Source organism: Heptranchias perlo, chromosome 42, assembly GCF_035084215.1.
Source record: "Heptranchias perlo isolate sHepPer1 chromosome 42, sHepPer1.hap1, whole genome shotgun sequence".
Lineage (NCBI taxonomy): Eukaryota > Metazoa > Chordata > Chondrichthyes > Hexanchiformes > Hexanchidae > Heptranchias > Heptranchias perlo.
The window spans coordinates 13,408,477-13,434,675 of NC_090366.1; the positions used below are offsets into that span (position 1 = coordinate 13,408,477).

General features: G+C 49.4%; 1 protein-coding gene across 2 annotated transcripts in view; it reads right to left on the reverse strand.

The window, feature by feature from the left end:
• Nucleotides 1–3,955: 3,955 nt before the first annotated feature.
• The window catches only part of LOC137306300 (free fatty acid receptor 2-like), a 29,904-nt gene continuing 7,660 nt past the window's right edge, over nucleotides 3,956–26,199 (reverse strand). For both annotated transcript variants that reach the window (XM_067975468.1, XM_067975467.1), the window contains exon 2: nucleotides 3,956–6,539. In XM_067975468.1, the coding sequence (XP_067831569.1) occupies nucleotides 5,543–6,523 (981 nt within the window). In that variant the 5' untranslated portion in view covers nucleotides 6,524–6,539 and the 3' untranslated portion in view covers nucleotides 3,956–5,542. The remainder of the gene's footprint in view (nucleotides 6,540–26,199) is intronic.

Genomic DNA, 26,199 nt, shown 5'->3' on the forward strand with positions numbered 1-26,199 from the left:
TAAATACTGACACACTCCCGGGGACCCCCTGTAAATACTGACACACTCCGGGGGACCCCCTGTAAATACTGACACACTCCCGGGGACCCCCTGTAAATACTGACACACTCCGGGGGACCCTCTCCTCTGCAAATACTGGTTCCCGGACCGGGAGCCAATGTCGGTCAGTGAGCACAGGGGGTGATGGGTGAACGGGACTCGGTGCGAGTTAGGATACGGGGGCAGCAGAGTTTTAGATGAGCTGGAGTTTACGGAGGGTGGGAGAATGGAGGCCGGGCAGGAGGCAAAGAGACTTGTTAAAAAATTCATTCAGGGGATGTGGGCGTCGCTGGCGAGGCCGGCATTTATTGCCCATCCCTAATTGCCCCTTGAGAAGGTGGTGGTGAGCCGCCTTCTTGAACCGCTGCAGTCCGTGTGGTGACGGTTCTCCCACAGTGCTGTCAGGGAGGGAAGTTCCAGGATTTCGATCCAGCGACGATGAAGGAACGGCCGATATATTCATAAATAAAGTCACACCTTTTCACGACAAAATCCATCACCAAACGATTTCTCTTTCAGACTTGACTGATGTTAAATTTGACCCGATTGTCTGTTTGCAGAAGGGTACCTGTGAATCAGCTCTTCCAATGAGGCATGAATAAACGCGCCTTGTGTTAATATTGATCGATAATTTTCCTTTGTCACACGGGGAAGCTACAACGGCGAGTGGAAAAAAAGTGGTTTCCTGGGCGATGGGAAAGCAACAACCAGGAGCCAAACCACGGCCAAAGTGGACAGTTGACACAACTCGCTCCATTTTTTCCCCGGTCGTCCCTTTCCCCCTCTTCAATGGCCTATGTTGGGCGACAGTGGGGGCCCCTCGCCCCTCCCAGAACGTCAGCCAGGCAGCCCCTGTGTGTTTGGTTACTTTGGCCATGAGGCACAATCGACGTTGAGTTTGATCTCTTCCTTTGCATGTGCACACGTGTGTGCGTTTGTGTGCGTGTGTGTGTGTGCGTGCGTGCACTATTCCCCACTATATAGTGATCAGAGTCGAAAGATAGACAGACTGGAGTCCTGTGTAGCGTTCCGATGGGATTTGAGGAGTGTGCTGGGAATTGTTGGAATCGGAGGAGTATGATGGGGTGTGAGGGATGTTACATCGAGTTACATTGAAACTACAGCATAGAAACAGGCCATTCGGCCCATCTGGTCTATCCCGGTGTTTATGCTCCACACGAGCCTCCTCCCTCCCTACTTCATCTCACCCTATCACCATATCCTTCTATTCCTTTCTCCCTCATGTGTTTATCCAGCTTCCCCTTAAATCCATCTACACTATTCACCTCAACTACTCCTTGTGGGAGCGAGTTCCACATTCTCACCACTCTCTGGGTAAAGAAGTTTCTCCTGAATTCCCTATTGGATTTATTAGTGACTATCTTATATTTATGACCCCCTAGTTCTGGTCTCCCCCACAAGTGGAAACATCTTCTCTACATCTACCCTATCGAAACCCTTCATAATTTTAAAGACCTCTATCAGGTCACCCCTCAGCCTTCTCTTTTCTAGAGAAAAGAGCCCCAGCCTGTTCAGCCTTTCCTGATAGTTATAACCTCTCAGTTCTGGTGTCATCCAAGTAAATCTTCTCCAGTGCCTCTATATCCTTTTTATAGCATGGAGACCAGAACTGTTCACAGTACTGCAAGTGTGATCTAACCAAGGTATATGGAGACCAGAACTGTGCACAGTGCTCCAAGTGTGGTCTAACCAAGGTATATGGAGACCAGAACTGTGCCCAGTGCTCCAAGTGTGGTCTAACCAAGGTATATGGAGACCAGAACTGTGCCCAGTGCTCCAAGTGTGGTCTACCCAAGGTTCTATACAAGTTTAACACAACTTCTCTGCTTTTGAATTCTATCCCTCTAGAAATGAACCCCAGTGCTTGGTTTGCTTTTTTTTACGGTCTTATTAACCTGCGTCGCTGCTCTTAGTGATTTGTGTATCTGGACCCCCAGATCCCTCTGCTCCTCTACCCCATTTAGACTCTTATTATCCAAGGAGTATGTGGCCCCCTTATAATTCCTACCTATAGGATATGAGGAGCATTGGGGGGGAGAGGGGATATGTTGGGATCGGAGTATGGTGAGATATGCAATATCCTCGACACTGGGACTATCTGGTTTGACCACACTGATCTCTCCCGATCCTGAACATTCCTTCACATTTATGATTCATGCTTTATCATGCTTCTTAGAGACAGTTCAGAGACCTTGATAGACAATAAATAACTCTGTAGTGCGGTGACTACTGTTGCATAGGCACTGAAACTGCGATCTCATGTCACAACAAGAACAGAAGGTGACCCCGATACTCCCACATCGAAACCTGAAAATCTAGTTGGGAAAAGAAAGAGGAGGAGTTTCTATCGCGTCTCAGGATGTCACAAAGTGCTTCACGCCCAATGAATTCCTTTCGAGACGCACTCGCTGTTGTGTGGGTAAACGCAGCAGCCAAACTGCGCACAGCAAGATCCCGCAAAGGAGCAAACGAGGTCTCCTGTTTTTGAGGGAGGGTGGCTGGCTGTGATGCCGGGGAAACTTCTCCGCCTTTCTTCCAATGGGACCTTTCACACCCACTCCGACCAGGCAGTTGGAGCCTTGGTTTATCTTCTCGTTCGACAGTACATCACTGCCCTTGGAGTGGCAGACTGCCTCTGTAAAAAAAAAACTCTACTCATCTAAAGGCCACCATTGAAAGTTTAACCAACGTAATCCCCAACATTTAGAAATTTCTAAGTCCCAATGAAATTTTAGTTAAACTTGAAGGCCTAAGGCCTGGATAAGCCTGGTAGTAGTTAGCGTTCTGTGCACAGTTCCGGTCTCCATATACCTTGGTTAGACCACACTTGGAGCACTGTGCACAGTTCCGGTCTCCATATACCTTGGTTAGACCACACTTGGAGCACTGTGCTCAGTTCCGATCTCCATATACCTTGGTTAGACCACACTTGGAGCACTGTGCACAGTTCTGGTCTCTATATACCTTGGTTAGACCACTCTTGGAGCACCGTGCACAGTTCTGATCTCCATATACCTTGGTTAGACCACACTTGGAGCACTGTGCACTGTTCTGGTCTCTATATACCTTGGTTAGACCACTCTTGGAGCACTGTGCACAGTTCTGATCTCCATATACCTTGGTTAGACCACATTTGGAGTACTGTGCACTGTTCTGGTCTCTATATACCTTGGTTAGACCACACTTGGAGCACTGTGCACAGTTCTGGTCTCCATAGTGCAAAAAGGATATTGAGGCACTGGAGAACGTGCAAAAAAGATTTACAAGGATGATACCAGAACTGAGAGGTTATAACTATCAGGAAAGTCTGAGCAGGCTGGGGCTCTTTTCTCTAAAAAAGAGAAGATTGAGGGGTGACCTGATAGAGATCTTTAAAATTATGAAAGGGTTCGATAGTGTAGACGTAGAGATGTTTCCACTTGTGGGGGAGACCAGAACTAGGGGGGCCATAAATATAAGAGAGTCACTAATAAATCCAATAGGGAATTCAGGAGAAACTTCTTTACCCAGAGAGTGGTGAGAATGTGGAACTCGCTCCCACAAGGAGTAGTTGAGGTGAATAGTGTAGATGGATTTAAGGGGAAGCTGGATAAACACATGAGGGAGAAAGGAATAGAAGGATATGGTGATAGGGTGAGATGAAGTAGGGAGGGAGGAGGCTCGTGTGGAGCATAAACACCACCATGGACCCGTCGGGCCGAATGGCCTGTTTCTGTGCTGTAAATCCTATGTAATTCTACGAGCCTGCCCTTGTCAGAACTTTCGAGGATGACTGAATCCCAAACAATTGTTCTTAATATTGTCCGTGTACCGTGCCAAAAGGCATGCTTGATGGTACCTCGTACCTGGAATTGGCAATGGTTCCAAAAAAACATTTAATAAAGACTATCATACATTTCATTTTTGACCTATTCCTTTACTAGGTTAACATTTAACGTGCCACAGAAACAGAGTGGATTCTGAAGACTTATTTGATTCTTACCCAGACCGTGGCGGTCATGACAATGACGGCAGTCTGAGATGGGGTTGCCAACTCTGGTTGGACGTATTCCTGGAGGTTTCATCACATGACCTCCCCGCCCACCCCCCCCACCCTCCAACCGCCCCGCCCGCCATTGGTCACCGACACGTCAATCCTCACGAGGCCCCGCCTTCCCCGCGGCCAATCAGTGAGCCAACAGACTCCCCGGTTGGATGATTTCAGTCAAAGAGCAATTTTTTCGCCATCTGCAATATTTCTATAACCAATAAACAAAAGTGTTCAAAGAAAATGAGAACAAAAGCACAATTGCTCTTAACGCCCCTGTGATTTTTCTCCTGGGTGTTTGCTCGTAGCAGTGTCCTGGAGATTCCAGGGTAATCCCTGGAGAGTTGACGACCCTAAGGCGTCATGGTTACCAGTGATCCAGCGGAAGCGAGTTCAAATCCCAGCACCGCGGATTCAGGATTTGAATTCAGTTCAATAAAGCTGGGAATTAAAAAGCAGGTGTCCGTAAAAGCGACCGTGAAGCTGTCAGGTTGCCGTTAAAAACCCAACTAGTTTCACGAATGTCTCTTTAGGGGAAGGAGACCTGCCGTCCTCACCCGGTCTGGGCCTACACGTGACTCCAGCCGCCACACCAACGCGGTTGTCTCTTAACTGCCCTCTGAAGCGGGCTCCAGCGAGACACTCGGTTGCATGAAACCCACTACCAGCGGTTCAAGAAGGCGGCCCACCACCACCATCTTCTCAGGGGGCAACTAGGGACGGGCAATAAATGCCGGCCTTGCCAGCGACGCCCACATCCCCAGAATGAATAATAAAAGAACAAATTCACTTGCGGGTGATCAGGTTAATAAGAACGTAAGGAAGTTGGCATTGCAAATTGACCTTTCATACCCACTCCCTCCGACTGCCCTAATCTTGGGAGAGAAGGTTTCCGCAGAGGAACACCAGATTCAGGGGGAAGGGAGTTTGCAGAGGGGATCGAGCACTGTTTCTGTCTGTATCGGAGTCTATTCTGATCAAATCCAAACACTTTGCCTCTATCGCAAGATGGGTTACATCAGTGACCCTCCCACCATGGTGTCCAACTCTCTGTGGGCAACATTCAGCCTTACCCGACTCAGAGCCCCTCACACGTGCCGACTGCTCGTTGTGTGAGAAAAGTCAGCCCTAGATTCCCCTTTGACCCTGTGCCCACTCTGCCCCTTACAGTCACGGTCTGGTTCGAGGTAGTTTTCTTCATTTCCTGTCCTTACGCTGTTTACCATCGAATAAAACCTGTACCAAATTCCCCTCTCAGTCACCTCCTTTTGAAAGCTGGGAGGACGTCAATTCCTGGCTTTTTCTGGAAGAGACTTGTTGTGACCATCGGTATGACACAGCCGCTGCCCAAGGTTGTGGATCTTGCCAGTATCGAGAGACTTGACGGATAAATAGCTCAGTCCGCACACACACACACGACAATTTTTCAGGGGGCTCCCCCTCTCAGCTGATAGACTACAAGTTGGAAGATTGCGTATGGATGTTCGAATGGTCCCTCAGCGCCTTGTTCCTCTTGCGTAGGAAGGAGACAAAGAGGTGGATAGGATTGAGCAGGCTGAGTTCCCGAGTCAGTTCCGAGAAGCAGCCTTTGCAAGCCCGCTTGACAGCTGAGGAGGAGAAGTAAAAGATAATGGGGTCCAAGCTGGCGTTGAAAGTGCTGAGCAACAGTGCATCTTTCCGCCAGGTGGGACTCTGGTTTTGGACAAAGCCAACAAAGTGAGAGATGTTGTAAGGGGCGTAACAGACCAAGAAGACAAAGAGGGTCGCCATGACCACCCCAATGGCTCTCTGCTTCTTCTCCCTGTTGATGTGCGGGGACGACAGGACGATGTGCACGAAACTGCAGTAGCAAAAGGTCGTGATCAGGAAGGGGACCCAGAACATCACGATGCCCAACTCCAGCCTGGTGGGCAAGAGGACTTTCAGCTGGGTTTGGGTGAAGTTGTCGTAGCACACGGTGTGGTTGGAGCTTTGGTTGCCCGTTTCCCGGTACTCAGTGATGTACACAATGCTGCAGTGCGCAAAGGCGCAGACCCAGAGCACGCAGCTAACCATCACGGCGTAGGGCGATTTCCTGTACATCTTGTACTTGATGGGGAAAGCCACGCCCAGGTAACGATCCACACTGACCGCGGTGAGGAAGAGGATGCTTCCGTATATAGTGCTGAAGTAGAACAGGCCGCTGAGCGGGCACAAGAAGACGGGCAGGGTCCAGGTGCTGCCCTCGGTGGCCTCCAAGATCTTGAAAGGCAAGAAGAGCAGGAACGCCAGATCGGAGATGGTCAGGTTGATGAGGAAGATGACGTTGGGGCCAGCTTTCCTCCGAGCCTTGCCTATAAAGGCGTGGAGGGCCAGGATGTTGCAGGGGAGGCCGGTCAGGAGCGCGATGATGTAGACGGAGATGTACAGGCTGTCATGCCTTGGCTGGTAGGCCATTCTTTCCTCATGCCACCTGAAAATGAAGGGAGGGATATCATTAGTGAATCTGGGTTGATAAATGAAAGCCAACACCAGATTTGTTAAAGGCAAATCGTGTCTGGTTAACTTTGTCAGTCTTTGATGAAGTAACGGAGAGGGTTGATAGGAACATAGGAACAGGAGTAGGCCATTCAACCCCTCGTGCCTGCTCCGCCATTTGATAAGATCATGGCTGATCTGTGATCTAACTCCATATACCTGCCTTTGGCCCATATCCCTTAATACCTTTGGTTGCCAAAAAGCTATCTATCTCAGATTTAAATTTAGCAATTGAGCTGGTATCAATTGCCGTTTTTCGGAAGAGAGTTCCAAACTTCTACCACCCTTTGTGTGTGGAAATGTTTTCTAATCTCACTCCTGAAAGGTCTGGCTCTAATTTTTAGACTGTGCCCCCTACTCCTAGAATCCCCAACCAGCAGAAATAGTTTCTCTCTATCCACCCTATCCGTTCCCCTTAATATCTTATAAACTTCGATCAGATCACCCCTTAACCTTCGAAACTCGAGAGAACACAACCCCAATTTGTGTAATCTCTCCTCGTAACTTAACCCTTGAAGTCCGGGTATCATTCTAGTAAACCTACGCTGCACTCCCTCCAAGGCCAATATGTCCTTCCGAAGGTGCGGTGCCCAGAACTGCTCACAGTACTCCAGGTGAGGTCTAACCAGGGTTTTGTATAGCTATGATGAGGGGAGTGCGGTTGATGTTGTTTATATGGACTTTCAAAAGGCGTTTGATAAAGTACCACATAATAGACTTGCTAGCAAAATTAAAGCCCATGGGGATTAAAGGGACAGTGGCAGCATGGATACAAAATTGGCTAAGGGACAGAAAGCAGAGAGTAGTGGTGAACGGTTGTTTTTCAGACTGGAGGGAAGTATACAGTGGTGTCCCCCAGGGGTCAGTATTAGGACCACTGCTTTTTTTGATATATATTAATGACCTGGACTTGGGTATAGAGGGTGTAATTTGAAAGTTTGCAGATGACACGAAACTCGGAAAAGTAGTAAACAATGAGGAGGATAGTAACAGACTTCAGGAGGACAGAGACAGACTGGTGAAATGGGCAGACACATGGCAGAAGAAATTTAACACAGAGAAATGTGAAGTGATGCATTTCAGTAGGAAGAATGAGGAGAGGCAATATAAACCAAATGGTACAATTTTAAAGGGAGTGCAGGAACAGAGAGACCTGGGGGAGCATGTATACAAATCATTGAAGGCGGCAGGACAAGTTGAGAAGGCTGTTAAAAAAGCATACGGGATCCTGGGCCTATAAATAGAAGCATCGAGGTGATTTTAATCCCGAAGAACGGGTGGGTAGAGGGTGGGTGGGAGTTGAAAACAGTTGTTTTTTGAGTGGAGACCACAACCCGGCTTAACGTGGGCACGTAAAAGTACAGGCTTTCCCACTGGGAAAGCAAAGTCTGGAAATTTTGCAGCTGTAACCAAAAAAAACAATTATTTTCAAGTCCCAACTGCCCCCAACCCACCTGCTCTTGGGGGTGAAAGTCACCCCCATAGAGTACAAGGCAAGGAAGGTATACTAAATCCTTTATAAAACACTGGTTAGGCCTCAATTCTGGGCACCGCACTTTAGGAAGGATGTCAAGGCCTTGGAGAGGGTGCGGAGGAGATTTACCAGAATGGGACCAGGGATGAGGGACTTCAGTTATGTGGAGAGACTGGAGAAGCTGGGATTGTTCTCCTCGGAGCAGAGAAGGTTAAGGGGAGATTTAATCGAGGTGTTCGAAATCATGAGGGGTTTTGATAGAGTAAATAAGGAGAAACTGTTTCCAGTGGCAGGAGGGTCGGTAACCAGAGGACACAGATTTAAGATAATTGGCAAAAGAACCAGAGGGGGAGATGAGGAGAATGTTTTTTTACGCAGCGAGTTGTTCTGATCTGGAATGCGCTGCCTGAAAGGGCGGTGGAAGCAGATTCAATAATAACTTTCAAAAGGGGAATTGGATAAATACTTGAAGGGGGAAAATTTTGCAGGGCTACGGGGAAAGAGCAAGGGGGAGTGGGACTAATTGGATAGCCCTTTCAAAGAGCCAGCACAGGCACGATGGGCCGAATGGCCTCCTACTGTGCTGTATGATTCCATGATTCCAATGCTGTTTTCTCCGCGGCTCCTGTGAAGATATTAAAATTGCCACAATTTTGCCTCGTCTTCCAATCCTTCCGAGGCCTCACCCCCTCCCTCCCTATCTCTGTAACCTCCTCCAGCCCCTCCAACCCTCCGAGATCTCTGCGCTCCTCCAATTCTGGCCTCTTGCGCATTCTCAATTTCCATCGCTCCACCATTGGCGGCCGTGCCTTCAGCTGCCTGGGCCCTAAGCTCTGGAATTCCCTCCCTAAACCTCTCCGCCTCTCTCTCTCCTCCTTTAAGACGCTCCTTAAAACCTACCTCTTTGACCAAGCTTTTGGTCACCTGTCCTAATATCTCCTTATGGGGCTCGGTGTCAAATTTTGTTTGATAACATTCCTGTGCAGCGCCTTGGGATGTTTTACTACTTTAAAGGCGCTATATAAATGCAGGCTGTTGTTGTTGTAGCCCAGTGTTATACAGTAATTCTATCTTCGACCCAGGGCTCCACCTATAATTATTTACATGTTTATTTCAATAGTCTTATCTAAACAACATTATTAAGCTTTGCTCACGTAGGTAATTTTACCTTATTTTACCTAGAGTTTACCTTCCCCAGCTAGAACCCTTGTTCTCTTTGTTTGGTCGGTCTGGGCTGGGAGACACAAACCTTTATTAATGAACGTTCTATAGCTGTTCATCCAAAACATACAATCAATGATGGCCAGGGACAGATCGTTTGGCCCATCCAGACTGTCCCACATCTGTTGGGCACAGGTCTGACACTGCATAACACTGGGGTACAGGTCTGTCACTGTATAACACTGGGGTACAGGTCTGACACTGTATAACACTGGGGTACAGGTCTGACACTGTATAACACTGGGGTACAGGTCTGACACTGTATAACACTGGGGTACAGGTCTGTCACTGTATAACACTGGGATACAGGTCTGACACTGTATAACACTGGGGTACAGGTCTGACACTGTATAACACTGGGGTACAGGTCTGTCACTGTATAACACTGGGGTACAGGTCTGTCACTGTATAACACTGGGGTACAGGTCTGTCACTGTATAACACTGGGGTACAGGTCTGTCACTGTATAACACTGGGGTACAGGTCTGTCACTGTATAACACTGGGGTACAGGTCTGTCACTGTATAACACTGGGGTACAGGTCTGTCACTGTATAACACTGGGGTACAGGTCTGTCACTGTATAACACTGGGGTACAGGTCTGTCACTGTATAACACTGGGGTACAGGTCTGTCACTGTATAACACTGGCGTCTTGCGCATCCCCCGATTCCCATCGCTCCACCATTGGCGGCCGTGCCTTCAGCTGCCTGGGCCCTAAGCTCTGGAATTCCCTCCCTAATCCTCTCCGCCTCTCTCTCTCCTCCTTTAAGATGCTCCTTAAAACCTACCTCTTTCCTAATATCTCCTGATGTGATTCGGTGCCATATTTTGTCTGGAAACCTCTCCTGTGAACCGCCTTGAGGCGTTTTACTACATTAAAGGTGCTATAAATGCAAATATTTGTAGTTGTACCCCAGTGTTATACAGTGACTGACCCGTACCCCAGTGTTATACAGTGACAGACCTGTACCCCAGTGTTATACAGTGACAGACCTGTACCCCAGTGTTATACAGTGTCAGACCTGTACCCCAGTGTTATACAGTGACAGACCTGTACCCCAGTGTTATACAGTGACAGACCTGTACCCCAGTGTTATACAGTGTCAGACCTGTACCCCAGTGTTATACAGTGACAGACCTGTACCCCAGTGTTATACAGTGACAGACCTGTACCCCAGTGTTATACAGTGACAGACCTGTACCCCAGTGTTATACAGTGTCAGACCTGTACCCCAGTGTTAAACAGTGTCAGACCTGTACCCCAGTGTTATACAGTGACAGACCTGTACCCCAGTGTTATACAGTGACAGACCTGTACCCCAGTGTTATACAGTGTCAGACCTGTACCCCAGTGTTATACAGTGTCAGACCTGTACCCCAGTGTTATACAGTGTCAGACCTGTACCCCAGTGTTATACAGTGACAGACCTGTACCCCAGTGTTATACAGTGACAGACCTGTACCCCAGTGTTATACAGTGACAGACCTGTACCCCAGTGTTATACAGTGACAGACCTGTACCCCAGTGTTATACAGTGACAGACCTGTACCCCAGTGTTATACAGTGACAGACCTGTACCCCAGTGTTATACAGTGTCAGACCTGTACCCCAGTGTTATACAGTGACAGACCTGTACCCCAGTGTTATACAGTGTCAGACCTGTGCCCAACATATGTGGGACAGTCTGGATGGGCCAAACGATCTGTCCCTGGCCATCATTGATTGTATGTTTTGGATGAACAGCTATAGAACGTTCATTAATAAAGGTTTGTGTCTCCCAGCCCAGACCGACCAAACAAAGAGAACAAGGGTTCTAGCTGGGGAAGGTAAACTCTCGGTAAAATATGGTAAAATTACCTACGTGAGCAAAGCTTTAATAATGTTGTTTAGATAAGGCTTTTGTAATAAACATGTAAATAATTATTGGTGGAGCGCGTACTCTAATCTGCTGATGATAAGGGACACTGGGCTGCCTGAACTTTCTGAGGGGTTACAAATTGTCACGCTGCATATTAGTTAACGCTGAACTCACGTCTGGGTCACTGTGTGTGAGCAGACATGTATCTATGTTAATAAGGCCATAAGAATGCAAACCAAGCACTGGGGTTCATTTCTAGAGAGATAGAAATGAAAAGCAGGGAATTTATGTTACACATGTACAGAACCTTGGTTAGACCACACCTGGAGTATTAAACATCGCTCCTTTCTGAAAGGATAAGAACAGTTTTGAGCTCAGCCTTTACCAGCAAGCCTCCTGGCGCCTGGTATGAATTTCCCCAGTGTTACCATTTCGTGTTACAGGCAGCAGTCGAATTCCTCATATTAAACTCGTCTGCACATGTAGAAGCCGTGTGATTGGAGTACTCTGGTCTCCATATTAACATCACTTGGAGCACAGTACTGTACCCCAGTGTTATACAGTGTCAGACCTGTACCCCAGTGTTATACAGTGTCAGACCTGTACCCCAGTGTTATACAGTGTCAGACTTGTACCCCAGTGTTATACAGTGTCAGACCTGTACCCCAGTGTTATACAATGTCAGACCTGTACCCCAGTGTTATACAGTGTCAGACCTGTACACCAGTGTTATACAGTGTCAGACCTGTACCCCAGTGTTATACAATGTCAGACCTGTACCCCAGTGTTATACAGTGTCAGACTTGTACCCCAGTGTTATACAGTGACAGACCTGTAACCCAGTGTTATACAGTGTCAGACCTGTACCCCAGTGTTATACAGTGACAGACCTGTACCCCAGTGTTATACAGTGTCAGACTTGTACCCCAGTGTTATACAGTGACAGATCTGTACCCCAGTGTTATACAGTGTCAGACCTGTACCCCAGTGTTATACAGTGACAGACCTGTACCCCAGTGTTATACAGTGTCAGACTTGTACCCCAGTGTTATACAGTGTCAGACCTGTACCCCAGTGTTATACAGTGACAGACCTGTACCCCAGTGTTATACAGTGACAGACCTGTACCCCAGTGTTATACAGTGTCAGACCTGTACCCCAGTGTTATACAATGTCAGACCTGTACCCCAGTGTTATACAATGTCAGACTTGTACCCCAGTGTTATACAGTGACAGACCTGTACCCCAGTGTTATACAGTGACAGACCTGTACCCCAGTGTTATACAGTGACAGACCTGTACCCCAGTGTTATACAGTGACAGACCTGTACCCCAGTGTTATACAGTGACAGACCTGTACCCCAGTGTTATACAGTGACAGACCTGTACCCCAGTGTTATACAATGTCAGACCTGTACCCCAGTGTTATACAGTGACAGACCTGTACCCCAGTGTTATACAGTGACGGACCTGTACCCCAGTGTTATACAATGTCAGACCTGTACCCCAGTGTTATACAGTGTCAGACCTGTACCCCAGTGTTATACAATGTCAGACCTGTACCCCAGTGTTATACAATGTCAGACCTGTACCCCAGTGTTATACAATGTCAGACCTGTACCCCAGTGTTATACAGTGACAGACCTGTACCCCAGTGTTATACAGTGTCAGACCTGTACCCCAGTGTTATACAGTGACAGACCTGTACCCCAGTGTTATACAGTGTCAGACCTGTACCCCAGTGTTATACAGTGACAGACCTGTACCCCAGTGTTATACAGTGACAGACCTGTCCCCCAGTGTTATACAGTGACAGATCTGTACCCCAGTGTTATACAGTGACAGACCTGTACCCCAGTGTTATACAGTAACAGACCTGTACCCCAGTGTTATACAATGTCAGACCTGTACCCCAGTGTTATACAGTGTCAGACCTGTACCCCAGTGTTATACAGTGCCAGACCTGTACCCCAGTGTTATACAATGTCAGACCTGTACCCCAGTGTTATACAGTGTCAGACCTGTACCCCAGTGTTATACAATGTCAGACCTGTACCCCAGTGTTATACAGTGTCAGACCTGTACCCCAGTGTTATACAATGTCAGACCTGTACCCCAGTGTTATACAGTGACGGACCTGTACCCCAGTGTTATACAGTGTCAGACCTGTACCCCAGTGTTATACAGTGTCAGACCTGTACCCCAGTGTTATACAATGTCAGACCTGTACCCCAGTGTTATACAGTGTCAGACCTGTACCCCAGTGTTATACAGTGTCAGACATGTACCCCAGTGTTATACAGTGTCAGACATGTACCCCAGTGTTATACAGTGTCAGACATGTACCCCAGTGTTATACAGTGCCAGACCTGTACCCCAGTGTTATACAGTGTCAGACCTGTACCCCAGTGTCATACAGTGACGGACCTGTACCCCAGTGTTATACAATGTCAGACCTGTACCCCAGTGTTATACAATGTCAGACCTGTACCCCAGTGTTATACAGTGACGGACCTGTACCCCAGTGTTATACAGTGTCAGACCTGTACCCCAGTGTTATACAATGTCAGACATGTACCCCAGTGTTATACAGTGACAGACTTGTACCCCAGTGTTATACAGTGACTGACCTGTACCCCAGTGTTATACAGTGACAGACCTGTACCCCAGTGTTATACAGTGACAGACCTGTACCCCAGTGTTATACAGTGACGGACCTGTACCCCAGTGTTATACAGTGACTGACCTGTACCCCAGTGTTATACAGTGACTGACCTGTACCCCAGTGCTATACAGTGACTGACCTGTACCCCAGTGTTATACAGTGACAGACCTGTACCCCAGTGTTATACAGTGACAGACCTGTACCCCAGTGTTATACAGTGTCAGACCTGTACCCCAGTGTTATACAGTGTCAGACCTGTACCCCAGTGTTATACAGTGTCAGACCCGTACCCCAGTGTTATACAGTGACAGACCTGTACCCCAGTGTTATACAGTGTCAGACCCGCACCCCAGTGTTATACAGTGACAGACCTCAATCGCGAGGACAATATTACTTATTTTAATGCAGCATATTTTTCAACAGTTCAAATGGATGTCATGCAAAAATCGGACAGACTATCATTATATTTCAATGAAATCTTAGTCACAACGCTGTGTGTACACACATGGGTAACACAAACACAGGAAAGAACACAAACACATACACCTACATACACACAGACACACACAGACTTCATCGTCGCTGGGTCAAAATCCTGGAACTCCCTTCCTAACAGCACTGTGGGAGAACCGTTACCACACGGACTGCAGCGGTTCAAGAAGGCGGCTCACCACCACCTTCTCAAGGGGCAACTAGGGATGGGCAATAAATGCCCCCTCGCCAGCGACGCCCACATCCCGTGAACGAATAATTTAAAAAATATAGAAAGTGGGAAAGGACGTCGTGCATTTATATAGCGCCTTTCACAACTTCAGGACGTCCCAAAGGATTTTTCAGCCAATGAAGTACTTTTTGTGGTGTGGTCACTGTTGTAATGTAGGAAACGCGGCAGCCGATTTGCGCACAGCAAGATCCCACAAACAGCACTGTGATAAATGACCAGATCATCTGTTTTAGTGAAGTTGGTTGAGGGATAAATATTGGCCCCAGGACACCGGGGATACAGGTACACATACATGTACTCACAAACGTACACCTATGATTACATATACAGCCACAGGAAACAGAAACACATACATGAACAAACAGACACACACAAACACATACATATACACACACACGCAAACGCAGGAAAAAGAGAAACACACACATATACGTACACACAGGAAATTCTCTCATGGTATACACACAAACACAAAAGAGATTTGTACATACCTGAGAAACCCACACAGGAGAAACAAACAGAAGAGAAATACACACATGAGAGAGACCATAAGAGATAGGAGCAGGAGTAGGCCATTCGGCCCCTCGAGCCTGCTCCCCCACTCAATGAGATCATGGCTGATCTGATTTTTACCTCAACTCCACTTTCCCGCCCTTTCCCCATATCCTTTGACTCCCTCGCTGATCAAAGATTTGTCTAACTCAGCCTTGAATGTATTCAATGACTCAGCCTCCACAGCTTTTTGGGGTAAAGAATTCCAAAGATTTACGACCTTCTGGGAGAAGAAATTCCTCCTCATTTCCGTCTTAAACGGGCGACCCCTTATTCTGAGACTATGCCCCCTAGTTTTAGATTCCCCCATGAGGGGTAACATCCTCTCAGCATCTACCCTATCGAGTCCCCTCAGAATCTTGTATGTTTCAATAAGATCTTCCCTCATTCTTCTGAACTCCAATGAGTATAGACCCAACCTGTTCAATCTTTCCTCATAAGACAACCCCTCCATACCCGGAATCAACCGAGTGAACCTTCTCTGAACTGCCTTCAATGCGAGACACACGAGAAACACGGACCTAAGTGCACAGATACAAGACCACGGTAACCCCCATTCTCTGCCTACCCCCCACACACCCCCACAACCAACATTTTAAGAGAAAATTCTTGTGTGAAAGTAAAACCCGATCGTTTAACAATCAATTAATTTGACTGATTCGTTTCATTTTGAATGTGAAGTCTCCACAGTTCTTTCTGTTTAAAAGTACAAGAGTGACATTTACCTGATTCTGCACAAAGGCTTGTTCAGCCAACCTGACAGACATTCCCAAGCTGCTGGATATTAGGTCATGTCAGAGCCCCGGGAGTTTATTGCTTCCTGATGTTTGATATGGTCCCTCGATGTACCAGCTTCACGCAGGTACCGGGGCTGGTGCACAACTCGAGGCTGGACATCACTGATTGGTCTGACATGTGTCACAGACCGGATTTACACTCGTCGTCACTGAACCACGAGGGTGCAAAAACACACCTGAACACAAACACACACACCCGAACACACACTGACACACCCAGGCAAAACAATAAAGAGGCACAAACACACGTCCCCGAACACACGTCCCCGAACACACGTCCCCAAACACACGTCCCCAAACACACGTCCCCAAACACACAGCAATACAAACACACACAGACACAAACACACAAACACACGTCCCCAAACACACGTCCCCAAACACACAGCAATACAAACACACACAGACACAAACACACAAACACACGTCCCCAAACACACGTCCCCAAACACACGTCCCCAAACACACGTCCCCAAACACACGTCCCCGAACACACGTCCCCGAACACACGTCCCCAAACACACGTCCCCAAACACACGTCCCCAAACACACGTCCCCAAACACACGTCCCCAAACACACGTCCCCGAACACACGTCCCCAAACACACGTCCCCGAACACACGTCCCCAAACACACGTCCCCAAACACACGTCCCCAAACACACGTCCCCAAACACACGTCCCCAAATACACGTCCCCAAACAAACGTCCCCAAACACACGTCCCCAAACACACGTCCCCAAATACACGTCCCCAAACACACGTCCCCAAACACACGTCCCCAAACACATCCCCAAACACACGTCCCCAAACACACGTCCCCAAACACACGTCCCCAAACACACGTCCCCAAACACACAGCAATACAAACACACACAGACACAAACACACAAACACATGTCCCCAAACACACAGCAATACAAACACACACAGACACAAACACACAAACACACGTCCCCAAACACACGTCCCCAAACACACAGCAATACAAACACACACAGACACAAACACACAAACACACGTCCCCAAACACACATCCCCAAACACACGTCCCCAAACACACGTCCCCAAACACACGTCCCCAAACACACGTCCCCAAATACACGTCCCCAAACACACGTCCCCAAACACACGTCCCCAAACACACGTCCCCAAACACACGTCCCCAAACACACGTCCCCAAATACACGTCCCCAAACACACGTCCCCAAGTACACGTCCCCAAATACACGTCCCCAAACACACGTCCCCAAACACACGTCCCCAAACACACGTCCCCAAATACACGTCCCCAAATACACGTCCCCAAACACACGTCCCCAAACACACGTCCCCAAACACACGTCCCCAAATACACGTCCCCAAATACACGTCCCCAAACACACGTCCCCAAACACACGTCCCCAAATACACGTCCCCAAACACACGTCCCCAAATACACGTCCCCAAACACACGTCCCCAAACACACGTCCCCAAACACACGTCCCCAAACACACGTCCCCAAACACACGTCCCCAAACACACGTCCCCAAATACACGTCCCCAAATACACGTCCCCAAACACACGTCCCCAAACACACGTCCCCAAACACACGTCCCCAAATACACGTCCCCAAACACACGTCCCCAAACACACGTCCCCAAACACACGTCCCCAAACACACGTCCCCAAACACATGTCCCCAAACACACGTCCCCAAACACACGTCCCCAAACACACATCCCCAAACACACATCCCCAAACACACGTCCCCAAACACATCCCCAAACACACAGCAATACAAACACACACAGACACAAACACACAAACACACGTCCCCAAACACACGTCCCCAAACACACGTCCCCAAACACACGTCCCCAAACACACATCCCCAAACACACGTCCCCAAATACACGTCCCCAAACACACGTCCCCAAATACACGTCCCCAAACACACGTCCCCAAACACACGTCCCCAAACACACGTCCCCAAACACATCCCCAAACACACGTCCCCAAACACACGTCCCCAAACACACGTCCCCAAACACACAGCAATACAAACACACACAGACACAAACACACAAACACATGTCCCCAAACACACAGCAATACAAACACACACAGACACAAACACACAAACACACGTCCCCAAACACACGTCCCCAAACACACAGCAATACAAACACACACAGACACAAACACACAAACACACGTCCCCAAACACACGTCCCCAAACACACGTCCCCAAACACACGTCCCCAAACACACGTCCCCAAACACACGTCCCCAAACACACGTCCCCAAACACACGTCCCCAAACACACGTCCCCAAACACACGTCCCCAAACACACGTCCCCAAATACACGTCCCCAAACACACGTCCCCAAACACACGTCCCCAAACACACGTCCCCAAACACACGTCCCCAAACACACGTCCCCAAACACACGTCCCCAAATACACGTCCCCAAACACACGTCCCCAAACACACGTCCCCAAACACACGTCCCCAAACACACGTCCCCAAACACACGTCCCCAAACACACGTCCCCAAACACACGTCCCCAAACACACGTCCCCAAACACACGTCCCCAAACACACGTCCCCAAACACACGTCCCCAAACACACGTCCCCAAACACACGTCCCCAAACACACGTCCCCAAATACACGTCCCCAAACACACGTCCCCAAACACACGTCCCCAAACACACGTCCCCAAACACACGTCCCCAAACACACGTCCCCAAACACACGTCCCCAAATACACGTCCCCAAACACACGTCCCCAAGTACACGTCCCCAAATACACGTCCCCAAACACACGTCCCCAAACACACGTCCCCAAACACACGTCCCCAAATACACGTCCCCAAATACACGTCCCCAAACACACGTCCCCAAACACACGTCCCCAAACACACGTCCCCAAATACACGTCCCCAAATACACGTCCCCAAACACACGTCCCCAAACACACGTCCCCAAATACACGTCCCCAAACACACGTCCCCAAATACACGTCCCCAAACACACGTCCCCAAACACACGTCCCCAAACACACGTCCCCAAACACACGTCCCCAAACACACGTCCCCAAACACACGTCCCCAAATACACGTCCCCAAATACACGTCCCCAAACACACGTCCCCAAACACACGTCCCCAAACACACGTCCCCAAATACACGTCCCCAAACACACGTCCCCAAACACACGTCCCCAAACACACGTCCCCAAACACACGTCCCCAAACACATGTCCCCAAACACACGTCCCCAAACACACGTCCCCAAACACACATCCCCAAACACACATCCCCAAACACACGTCCCCAAACACATCCCCAAACACACAGCAATACAAACACACACAGACACAAACACACAAACACACGTCCCCAAACACACGTCCCCAAACACACGTCCCCAAACACACGTCCCCAAACACACGTCCCCAAACACACATCCCCAAACACACGTCCCCAAATACACGTCCCCAAACACACGTCCCCAAATACACGTCCCCAAACACACGTCCCCAAACACACGTCCCCAAACACACGTCCCCAAACACATCCCCAAACACACGTCCCCAAACACACGTCCCCAAACACACGTCCCCAAACACACAGCAATACAAACACACACAGACACAAACACACAAACACATGTCCCCAAACACACAGCAATACAAACACACACAGACACAAACACACAAACACACGTCCCCAAACACACGTCCCCAAACACACAGCAATACAAACACACACAGACACAAACACACAAACACACGTCCCCAAACACACATCCCCAAACACACGTCCCCAAACACACGTCCCCAAACACACGTCCCCAAACACACGTCCCCAAACACACGTCCCCAAACACACGTCCCCAAACACACGTCCCCAAACACACGTCCCCAAACACACGTCCCCAAACACACGTCCCCAAACACACGTCCCCAAATACACGTCCCCAAACACACGTCCCCAAACACACGTCCCCAAACACACGTCCCCAAACACACGTCCCCAAACACACGTCCCCAAACACACGTCCCCAAATACACGTCCCCAAACACACGTCCCCAAACACACGTCCCCAAACACACGTCCCCAAACACACGTCCCCAAACACACGTCCCCAAACACACGTCCCCAAACACACGTCCCCAAACACACGTCCCCAAACACACGTCCCCAAATACACGTCCCCAAACACACGTCCCCAAACACACGTCCCCAAACACACGTCCCCAAACACACGTCCCCAAACACACGTCCCCAAATACACGTCCCCAAACACACGTCCCCAAACACACGTCCCCAAACACACGTCCCCAAACACACGTCCCCAAATACACGTCCCCAAACACATGTCCCCAAATACACGTCCCCAAACACACGTCCCCAAACACATGTCCCCAAACACACGTCCCCAAATACACGTCCCCAAACACACGTCCCCAAACACACGTCCCCAAACACACGTCCCCAAACACACGTCCCCAAATACACGTCCCCAAACACACGTCCCCAAATACACGTCCCCAAACACACATCCCCAAACACACGTCCCCAAACACACGTCCCCAAACACACGTCCCCAAACACACGTCCCCAAACACACATCCCCAAACACAAGTCCCCAAACACATGTCCCCAAACACACGTCCCCAAACACACGTCCCCAAATACACGTCCCCAAACACACGTCCCCAAATACACGTCCCCAAACACACAGCAATACAAACACACACAGACACAAACACACAAACACACGTCCCCAAACACACATCCCCAAACACATTTCCCCAAACACACAGCAATACAAACACACACAGACACAAACACACAAACACACGTCCCCAAACACACGTCCCCAAACAAACGTCCCCAAACACACGTCCCCAAACACACGTCCCCAAACACACAGCAATACAAACACACACAGACACAAACACACAAACACACGTCCCCAAACACACGTCCCCAAACACACAGCAATACAAACACACACAGACACAAACACACAAACACACGTCCCCAAACACACGTCCCCAAACACACGTCCCCAAACACACGTCCCCAAACACACATCCCCAAACACACGTCCCCAAACACACGTCCCCGAACACACGTCCCCAAACACACGTCCCCAAACACACGTCCCCAAACACACGTCCCCAAACACACGTCCCCAAACACACGTCCCCAAACACACGTCCCCAAACACACAGCAATACAAACACACACAGACACAAACACACAAACACACGTCCTCAAACACACGTCCCCAAACACACGTCCCCAAACACACGTCCCCAAACACACGTCCCCAAACACACGTCCCCAAATACACGTCCCCAAACACACGTCCCCAAACACACGTCCCCAAACACACGTCCCCAAACACACGTCCCCAAACACACCCCCAAACACACGTCCCCAAACACACGTCCCCAAACACACGTCCCCAAACACACAGCAATACAAACACACACAGACACAAACACACAAACACATGTCCCCAAACACACAGCAATATAAACACACAGACACAAACACACCAACACACGTCCCCAAACACACGTCCCCAAACACACAGCAATACAAACACACACAGACACAAACACACAAACACACGTCCCCAAACACACATCCCCAAACACACGTCCCCAAACACACGTCCCCAAACACACGTCCCCAAACACACGTCCCCAAATACACGTCCCCAAACACACGTCCCCAAACACACGTCCCCAAACACACGTCCCCAAACACACGTCCCCAAACACACGTCCCCAAATACACGTCCCCAAACACACGTCCCCAAATACACGTCCCCAAACACACGTCCCCAAACACACGTCCCCAAACACACGTCCCCAAACACACGTCCCCAAATACACGTTCCCAAACACACGTCCCCAAACACACGTCCCCAAACACACGTCCCCAAACACACGTCCCCAAACACACGTCCCCAAATACACGTCCCCAAACACACGTCCCCAAATACACGTCCCCAAACACACGTCCCCAAACACACGTCCCCAAACACACGTCCCCAAACACACGTCCCCAAATACACGTCCCCAAACACACGTCCCCAAACACACGTCCCCAAACACACGTCCCCAAACACACGTCCCCAAACACACGTCCCCAAATACACGTCCCCAAACATACGTCCCCAAACACACGTCCCCAAACACACGTCCCCAAACACACGTCCCCAAACACACGTCCCCAAACACACGTCCACAAATACACGTCCCCAAATACACGTCCCCAAACACACGTCCCCAAACAGTCCCCAAACACACGTCCCCAAACACACGTCCCCAAATACACGTCCCCAAACACACGTCCCCAAACACACGTCCCCAAATACACGTCCCCAAACACACGTCCCCAAACACACGTCCCCAAACACACGTCCCCAAACACACGTCCCCAAACACACGTCCCCAAACACACGTCCCCAAACACACGTCCCCAAACACACGTCCCCAAACACACGTCCCCAAACACACGTCCCCAAACACATGTCCCCAAACACACGTCCCCAAATACACGTCCCCAAACACACGTCCCCAAACACACAGCAATACAAACACACACAGACACAAACACACAAACACACGTCCCCAAACACACAGCAATACAAACACACGTCCCCAAACACACGTCCCCAAACACACGTCCCCAAACACACAGCAATACAAACACACACAGACACAAACACACAAACACACGTCCCCAAACACACAGCAATACAAACACACACAGACACAAACACACAAACACACGTCCCCAAACACAAAACACACGTCCCCAAACACACAGCAATACAAACACACACAGACACAAACACACAAACACACGTCCCCAAACACACAGCAATACAAACACACACAGACACAAACACACAAACACACGTCCCCAAACACACGTCCCCAAACACACACAAATACAAACACACACAGACACAAACACACAAACACACGTCCCCAAACACACGTCCCAAACACACGTCCCCAAACACACAGCAATACAAACACACACAGACACAAACACACAAAACACACGTCCCCAAACACACAGCAATACAAACACACACACACACAAACACACAAACACACGTCCCCAAACACACGTCCCAAACACACGTCCCCAAACACACAGCAATACAAACACACACAGACACAAACACACAAACGCACGTCCCCAAACACACGTCCCCAAACACACAGCAATACAAACACACACAGACACAAACACACAAACACACGTCCCCAAACACACGTCCCCAAACACACGTCCCCAAACACACGTCCCCAAACACACATCCCCAAACACACGTCCCCAAACACACGTCCCCGAACACACGTCCCCAAACACACATCCCCAAACACACGTCCCCAAACACACGTCCCCAAACACACATCCCCAAACACACGTCCCCAAACACACGTCCCCAAACACATCCCCAAACACACAGCAATACAAACACACACAGACACAAACACACAAACACACGTCCCCAAACACACGTCCCCAAACACACGTCCCCAAACACACGTCCCCAAACACACGTCCCCAAACACACATCCCCAAACACACGTCCCCAAATACACGTCCCCAAACACACGTCCCCAAACACACGTCCCCAAACACACGTCCCCAAACACACGTCCCCAAACACACGTCCCCAAACACATCCCCAAACACACGTCCCCAAACACACGTCCCCAAACACACGTCCCCAAACACACAGCAATACAAACACACACAGACACAAACACACAAACACATGTCCCCAAACACACAGCAATACAAACACACAGACACAAACACACAAACACACGTCCCCAAACACACGTCCCCAAACACACAGCAATACAAACACACACAGACACAAACACACAAACACACGTCCCCAAACACACATCCCCAAACACACGTCCCCAAACACACGTCCCCAAACACACGTCCCCAAACACACGTCCCCAAATACACGTCCCCAAACACACGTCCCCAAACACATGTCCCCAAACACACGTCCCCAAACACACGTCCCCAAACACACGTCCCCAAATACACGTCCCCAAACACACGTCCCCAAATACACGTCCCCAAATACACGTCCCCAAACACACGTCCCCAAATACACGTCCCCAAACACACGTCCCCAAACACACGTCCCCAAACACACGTCCCCAAATACACGTCCCCAAACACACGTCCCCAAACACACGTCCCCAAACACACGTCCCCAAACACACGTCCCCAAATACACGTCCCCAAACACACGTCCCCAAACACACGTCCCCAAACACACGTCCCCAAATACACGTCCCCAAACACACGTCCCCAAACACACGTCCCCAAACACACGTCCCCAAACACACGTCCCCAAATACATGTCCCCAAACACACGTCCCCAAACACACGTCCCCAAACACACGTCCCCAAACACACGTCCCCAAACACACGTCCCCAAACACACGTCCCCAAATACACGTCCCCAAACACACGTCCCCAAACACACGTCCCCAAACACACGTCCCCAAATACACGTCCCCAAACACACGTCCCCAAACACACGTCCCCAAATACACGTCCCCAAACACACGTCCCCAAATACACGTCCCCAAACACACGTCCCCAAACACACGTCCCCAAACACACGTCCCCAAACACACGTCCCCAAATACACGTCCCCAAACACACGTCCCCAAACACACGTCCCCAAACACACGTCCCCAAACACACGTCCCCAAACACACGTCCCCAAATACACGTCCCCAAATACACGTCCCCAAACACACGTCCCCAAACACACGTCCCCAAACACACATCCCCAAACACACGTCCCCAAACACACGTCCCCAAACACACGTCCCCAAACACATGTCCCCAAACACACGTCCCCAAAAACACGTCCCCCAAACACACGTCCCCAAACACACGTCCCCAAACACACGTCCCCAAACACACGTCCCCAAACACACGTCCCCAAACACACGTCCCCAAACACACGTCCCCAAACACACGTCCCCAAATACACGTCCCCAAACACACGTCCCCAAACACACAGCAATACAAACACACACAGACACAAACACACAAACACACGTCCCCAAACACACAGCAATACAAACACACGTCCCCAAACACACGTCCCCAAACACACGTCCCCAAACACACAGCAATACAAACACACACAGACACAAACACACAAACACACGTCCCCAAACACACAGCAATACAAACACACACAGACACAAACACACAAACACACGTCCCCAAACACACGTCCCCAAACACACACAAATACAAACACACACAGACACAAACACACAAACAAACGTCCCCAAACACACGTCCCAAACACACGTCCCCAAACACACAGCAATACAAACACACACAGACACAAACACACAAACACACGTCCCCAAACACACAGCAATACAAACACACAAACACACGTCCCCAAACACACGTCCCCAAACACACGTCCCCAAACACACGTCCCCAAACACACGTCCCCAAACACACGTCCCCAAACACACGTCCCCAAACACACGTCCCCAAATACACGTCCCCAAATACACGTCCCCAAACACACGTCCCCAAACACACATCCCCAAATACACGTCCCCAAACACACGTCCCCAAACACACGTCCCCAAATACACGTCCCCAAACACACGTCCCCAAACACACGTCCCCAAACACACGTCCCCAAACACACGTCCCCAAACACACGTCCCCAAACACATGTCCCCAAACACACGTCCCCAAATACACGTCCCCAAACACACGTCCCCAAACACACAGCAATACAAACACACACAGACACAAACACACAAACACACGTCCCCAAACACACAGCAATACAAACACACGTCCCCAAACACACGTCCCCAAACACACGTCCCCAAACACACAGCAATACAAACACACACAGACACAAACACACAAACACACGTCCCCAAACACACAGCAATACAAACACACACAGACACAAACACACAAACACACGTCCCCAAACACACGTCCCCAAACACACACAAATACAAACACACACAGACACAAACACACAAACAAACGTCCCCAAACACACGTCCCAAACACACGTCCCCAAACACACAGCAATACAAACACACACAGACACAAACACACAAACACACGTCCCCAAACACACAGCAATACAAACACACACACACACAAACACACAAACACACGTCCCCAAACACACGTCCCAAACACACGTCCCCAAACACACAGCAATACAAAC